Source organism: Anas acuta, chromosome 1, assembly GCF_963932015.1.
Source record: "Anas acuta chromosome 1, bAnaAcu1.1, whole genome shotgun sequence".
NCBI lineage: Eukaryota > Metazoa > Chordata > Aves > Anseriformes > Anatidae > Anas > Anas acuta.
In genome coordinates, this window is record NC_088979.1 from 77,998,435 (window position 1) to 78,005,546 (window position 7,112).

General features: G+C 33.2%; 1 protein-coding gene across 1 annotated transcript in view; it reads left to right on the forward strand.

Moving 5' to 3' along the window:
• Positions 1 to 5,761, forward strand: part of MOSPD2 (motile sperm domain containing 2) — a 34,331-nt gene extending 28,570 nt beyond the window's left edge. The window contains exons 11-15 of the mRNA XM_068683492.1: positions 248 to 344; positions 1,160 to 1,256; positions 1,893 to 2,022; positions 3,131 to 3,233; positions 3,740 to 5,761. Of these exons, the coding sequence (XP_068539593.1) occupies positions 248 to 344; positions 1,160 to 1,256; positions 1,893 to 2,022; positions 3,131 to 3,233; positions 3,740 to 3,886 (574 nt within the window). The 3' untranslated portion in view covers positions 3,887 to 5,761. The remainder of the gene's footprint in view (positions 1 to 247; positions 345 to 1,159; positions 1,257 to 1,892; positions 2,023 to 3,130; positions 3,234 to 3,739) is intronic.
• Positions 5,762 to 7,112: the final 1,351 nt, after the last annotated feature.

The following is a 7,112-nucleotide window of genomic DNA, read 5'->3' on the forward strand; positions in this document are numbered from 1 at the left end:
GTCAAGGGCTGTAGACAACTCAACTGATGCAACTAAGTCCATCCACATGTGGACACTGAGTCAGCCCTAAGCTTCACTACAAAATATTTGCATTTTTTTCACAACTTTTTAAATGTAAAACTGTTTATAGTGACGGTAGCTGAAAGGTTGAAAGTGTTTTATTTTCTTGTATGTGTAGCCCGTTTATTTCAATGATATATGATAAAGATGTTTTGAATAAAACTATTCTTTCAATATTTCTCACTAGCCCTGCAGAAGAACTATATTTTGGATCCAAAGAAACTGGAGAAAAAAAGTGTTTGATAGTTCTGACAAACGTCACTAAAAACGTAGTAGCTTTTAAGGTAAATATCTTAAGCGTGACCTGGTTTACTTTATGAAATGTGTAACTTTTTGCATAGTTTTGGGTAAGGAGGTGGAAATACTATTAAGCCACTTTTCCAGTCCAAATTTTTATTCTGTTGGGGTATTTAAAGCAGATCAAAGAAATCTTTTGGCTGAATTTGTGCATATGGTGTACCACGCTAAAGGGGATAATCAGCAATACAAATCTTTGGAGCACTGACAGAAAAACAGCTATTGTGATTGTTAGTTCTTTAGTGGTAGTCTAATACTTCACCTTTAAAAAAGTATGCTTAGAGCTTTGAAAAGGGATCTTTTTATAACTTTTTGCCATTTTAAATCTTGGCTGGAAACAGGTTCATAATGCTCAATAATGATGCAGCTCCGTCTACAAATGTTGCCATCAAAGGAATAAATGCAGTTATGTTTGCTTCAAAAATTCTGAGTTGACTTGCATCTTGATTTGGTTTTCCACCACATCTTTTGTGTTTTCTTCACACACATAACTATAGTTTCCGTAATCCTGTTAAGGATTTGGACAGATAGTCCATTTGATATTCTTGGCTTTATTTATGCATAAAAGAGAGGCAATAATAGGATATACCAGACAGGAAAGAATAAAAGTGGTTGAGAGGAAAAAATTAAATAATGTGATTATTCCTACAGAGTACGATAATTTAAAGACCATGTGCATCACTGTGTCTTAAACAGTGTTTTACAGTTTTGGTATTTTTAGTCATGGCAGAATTAGGTCATGAAAAGGTCATAGTTTGTATGTGTATTTACTATATGCTTGATTGTTACTTTTTGTATTTAGGTGAGAACAACTGCTCCTGAAAAATACAGAGTTAAACCCAGTAACAGTAGCTGTGAACCTGGCACGTCATTAGACATAATAGTCTCTCTTCATGGTGGTAAGTGAAATCTTATTGTAGAATTTTTACAAAGCCTGGAGGATTAACTACTTTGAATACAAACCTTTGTTTGGTAGTAAGGCTGACTAAAACTCATATCTACCTGGCTGAAGTATGACATTGTTACTCTTTGCTACTGTCAGACAGCATTTGAGTGACTGGCCCATACTGGTTTACTACACCTAGCCATAAGCAGATGTTGACTGCAACTGATTCAGTTTCTTGTTTTAAAAAACAACAACCAAAAAAAAAAAGTTAGTGGCAGCTGGCTCACACTCCTACAGTGAAAGTTTATCTGTAGAAAATCAAGTTTTCTGAATTGTTGCAAGGGCAGGTGAATTTTTTGGAGAATGTTTTCATTACAAAATTGTGGGTTGCCATTGAATCACTCACATGAAACTCTGTTAAAAAGCAACTGCCTAATTTAGGAACAAATGTAGAGAAAATTGGTGAGCATAAGAGAATTATTTCATCATTTTTATTTCTAGTAAGTCAGTGTTCAGTGTCCTACCCTAAACAATCTCTTGTTTCAAAAGTTTTTTGTTCAAAAATGCTCCGTATGTTTTGTCGTACTGTTATTTTATCCAAGCACCCTTTTTGCTTATTTTTATTTTTACTTTTTTCCTTTGAGGGCAGGTTTTGCAGCTTCTCTGCAGGATCGTTTCCTTATAATGGCAGCAGAAATGGACCAGTCTTCTGGATCAGGTGTACAAGATCTGTCTCAGTTTTGGAAAGAAGTTCCTAGGACCAAAGTGATGGAACATAGGTGAGCATAGAGTTTTCTGTTGCCAGTTTTTTTTTAGCCATCATTTATCTGATTAGTAGCATTTGCATTATCATAATCTGTGGAGGATTCTACAAACCCCAGTTGTGTGCTTGCTGACTGAAGTATATTACTGTGACTTCCTCTCTGTCTTAAGTTATTAGATGAGTTTTTTAACATGTAAAGCATCATGGTGTTCTGTACATGCTTTTTTTTTTTTTATATTGTTGCTTTTTTGCGCTGCTTTAAAAATAAGTGGAAATGAATGTCATTGGACAGGAAAATACATGTGTACAGTAGATACATATTTTTAATAAGAATATGCCCCTTTAGTTTTGTAAAAAGAAACATGCAAGGGAAGAATTAACAATGCAAAAATATTTTCTAGGAAATATTAGAAAATGCTCCCTAAATGCTTAGGAAAAATAATTGTAGAGAAGATCTCTGTAAAAGCCATCACCTGTTAAGATGTATGTTTTCCTTGTATAACGGTGGAAAAATACCACCAGGAAAATAAGTATCCTGATATACTGTTTTAAATATGCCTGTTACTCCTTTCTTACATCTGTTCACATCTAGTGATGTCACTGCACATCTTAAAGAGAAGCATGCATGTTATCAGGGAGCTTCTGCTGTATTTATAAATCGTGTAGGATTCCACTGCCTTTCATAGTGGTATGAAATTCTGTTCCTACATATTCAACTGCAGGAGAGGTGGAGTATGTGAAAAATATTGTTGCTAAAGATGAAAACAGAAGGAAAACTTTTAGTTTTTGTTTACTGTTTAATAACTTGTTACATCTCTGGTAGTAAGTTTTTGACTAAATAAACAAATGGATTCTGTATTACAAATTTTAAAATGAAGTAGGTATATTTTACCTGAGCTTACAGGTCGTTATGGTCTGTCTTTGTATATGAAAAACTGTCTAAATGTAATTGGTGAACTGAAGAAGCCTTTTCAGACTATTGTTACAATGGTTATTTATAAAATTCATCAAGCAGAACAGATTATAAAGTACATATAACTAACAGTTGTTTGGATGGTTTAATTTTTCAATGTTCCATTAAATTTACAGTGTTTCACATGTCCTTTTTTTAACCCTTTAAACAGGCTCAGGTGTCACGTCATAGAAAGTAGTAAGCCTTCTACTCTTACATTAAAAGAGAATGCATTTAATATTCCAGCAAAAACCAATGAAGATTTACATATGCAGGTAATAGTATATTGCTTTGTGCTGAATAAACTTAAAATATGATAGAGATAAAAATAACTTTTTGTACTAAACTTCTTTGGTACTTTTGTAGGTTAGACTTTTTGAAAATCTTTAGTACTTGATAGTAACTAAACCAGTAATAGTTTTGTTTTGTTTGTTTGTTTTACTTTCAGTGTTAATGATTTAATAAAATACATTTTCAATGCATTTTATTTATTTATCTTTTTTGTATGATCTCAGGTGTGAATGATACTCAGCATTATGTACTGCTTACTAGCATAAAGATGTCATCTGCTTGATATAGGCAATAATTTGTAACTCTTAGAAGTGCTAAGCTTATTTAGGAGAAGAGTTTCCTGAAGTATGTTCTGATAGAAGATGTATCACTAAGAGATGTCATTTTTATATTTTTACTGTGCTTAAGTTATCATGGCTAAATAGCTCTAAATCATCAAATACTTTCATTTGTAGTAATTTTAAATTAATGAAACTATTTCTCATTTCAGCTAACTCATTTACTGCAAATTAATAAAAGACTTCAAGAACAGATTGATCGCTGCCTCTGGTTTCAGCAGTTGTCAGCCGTTTTATCATTATTATCAATTACTGTTGTTGCCTTTTGCTTCTACCTGGTGTATAACCAGAGAGGCTGAAAAGAACTGTTTTACTCTGAAGGTGCTGCTTATCATGTTGGACTTGAGTGGAAAAGGTTTCAGTACTGCTCTTAGATAATGGAACTGCCAAAATGAGGCTTGTGAGCCCACAGCAATGAGTGATGATAAAATTTTCTGAAAAAAGGAATGAATGACTGGCAAAGGAAATTACTGAAACTTGACACTTCAAACAGTTCACAAAGAAGATTTTAGAGCTTGGAGTTATTTTCACTGTACAACTTAATACTACTGAACTGGAGGGAGGAAACTAAATACAACAATATAATTTAAAACTTTTTTTTTCCTCTATTCAAGTACTTTAAATGCAGTATTTAATTTCTTTTCATCATATTCTTATGTTCAGAATTACTCTAATAGAAATTGTAAGCAGTCTGCTTAGTGTATTCTAAAGGTTTACTTGTTCGTTCAGGAAAATTTACAGAAATTAGGTAGAACAGGCAGATTTTTTTTTTGTATAATCTATGTAAATTCACATATAAAGGAAGATATTTGTTCATAGTAATTATTTTGGTACTTCAGGGTCATTGCTTTCATTAGTTAAATTCGTTATTTTTGTGCTTTTCCTGAATGCAAACGTACTGTAAATATTTCCTAAACAAGTAACATTCACACAGCCATATTGACCAGGAAAATAACCCTTGTTCAATTCCAAAGATCCTAGTCAAATTGCAGGAGGAGTGTAACAGTTGACTTTTGATGACCTAGTTATGGTTCCTAAAAAGGCTAATAAATAGTGTAAGGACTTAGCTCTGAGATGTGCAATATGCTTAAATCACAGATGAATTCATGAAAAAAGACAGTCGAGTCAGGAAGATTAAATGTTATTGAAGGCAACATAAAAGTGTTGCATCTGCCATTTCTCCAAATCTGTTGTAGAAATGGTGTATGAAGCTAGTGTGAATTTATTCTAACATGGATTCTTTGTATTCATGGCTGTAAATATGTACATTAAAATGCTAAACACCTTAAAGGAGACTAATGGTATCTTTCATACATTTATTTTTTTCACTCTAGATGAAGTCTAAAATTTTAAAATAATTTCTTTACTAGAATTAGTTTTTGCTACAAATTTACTTCATAATAGATTATTTAGTTTTGATTGGTTGATTTCAATAGACAAGAAGAGATTATTGGGGAAAAATAAAGGTAATACTCTGCCACTGTCTTTTTGCTGACAGTATCTCTCCAATGTGTTGTAGATGTAGTACCATTTCTAGGAAATAGAAACAGGCAGTTTAGAAAACGTGCTAGTAAACTGATTAACTAATAAAGCAGCAATGATTTAATATGATTACTAAAAAAAACTACTATGTAAAAGGCAAGTCTTCAGAATTGTTTGGTGCGTGGTCTTCTGTCCTTTCTTACTTTATACAGTTTTACTATATCTGCATTTTCTTAATTTTTCACTAATCTCATTTCTGTACATTTTGCTTATCAACATTTGGTTTTCTTAATGAATTGGCAATTTACATTGTTCATTGCTTACTATGAAACTTTTGTGTAAATTATTTTCACGCACACAACGTTCAAATGCTTGCTTTGAGCAAATTGGATTGTTGTCTTGTTGAGAAAGGTAACTAACTTGTAACTTTCAGATAATACTTGCTAACCATGCTATTAAAATAATTCCTTAATTTGAGTGGATTGAATAGCACTTTACTGTAAAATTGCAAGAAATATATTCTTAGATATTTGCCAATATGAATATTTGAATGTTTTGGTGCTTTCATAAATATTTTCAGTATTCTATTACTATGTTGGTATTTTCTTTGTATGATGGATCAGATTAACATTTTTTTCTATTTTAATATGTTTCAGAAAAATGCAGTTACAAAATAAAATTGAGGAAATACATAGTCTTGAATGTTTAGTGTTTTTAAAGTAGCTCCATCCTTGGGTCTGGTTCTCATTAGTCTAGATACTTAGCATGAAATAGGGGTCAATATGATAATGACCCATAGTCCGTTGCATAATAGAAGTTTTGATCATATTTACCAGACAAAAGTAAAATAGATAACCTTAAATTCTTAGGCAGAGTAAGATAAACAGATATCAGATGATAATACCATGGCAGAAGTAATGCAAATCCACACAATACAAATATGCGTATCTTGGTAAACATAACTGTGGTTTAAATATTAATAATAGAACAAATTTAAATTTGTCCATACAGCACTGTTCAAGAAAATGCATTCCAGGTAAGACTCACTGCTTTACATCCTGCAGTGATTTCACAAGATACTGTGCCTGAGCCATGAAGTCTGTATTTCCAGTATATGCATTAGTTTTGGAAAAAGTAATTAGTTCTAATTAGCCAAGAGGAACATGTGGGCTCTTCTGTGAGGCTAAAAAATCATCTTAAACGAGTTTCTGGAGCGTGTGGCTCATTATTCCCTGGAAGGTGGGTCACTGAGGAGTAACTGACTCAGTGTTGTGTCAGTTGCTACATTGCCATGATAGGTGGGACAAAGGCAAGCGATTGTAAGTTAGTGTTTCAAGCTAACTTATTTCAGTATAACCTTTGGAATTCTCATGCCTATTTCTCAGGCATTTTCCAGCACTGACAGCTTCTGGGTTTGTGTTTCTTGCAGCTAGTGAGAAGCATAGCTTCCCTTTTTCAGTATTCTAAATTGTTTCAGTCTTGCTTTTCAATTCAAATTTCACAAACCTTGGTTTTGCCATTTTTATGGTAAATGCCTACAGCATTAGACATAGAGACTACTTAGAAAATGAAGTGAGGAAAATCTACCTCCCAAGAAGCATGGCTCTAGTGAGGTTTGTCTTCTTCGCAGAGCAGGTGAGTGCAGTTCCATGTGCTGGCCTTGGCTGAGACTGATTCAGATGACTGATTCAGATTGATTCCTGGTCGATCTTTGCAATTACTGCTTTGCTACTTCTGAGAAGTACTGAAATACCTGAGTTGCATGAGCAAAGAGTGAGCAGCTTAACAGATTTATACCAGTAGCTATCTCAACTCCCGATTTACTTCATTTGCCAGACTGGTGCATCAGACTACCTACTTGACATGCTCTAAGTCACTTCTGTTTTCCTAAACATTGAAAGAAATGCTGGGCTAACAGCTGAAGAACATTCAATTATTGCTGGGTGATTGCAGCTAATAGCACTTGTGTTTTTTTTGATTGGTTGTTTTTTAAATTGCAGTAGGCAATTCATTCTCATGGTATAGCAGAAGTTAATACTGAAG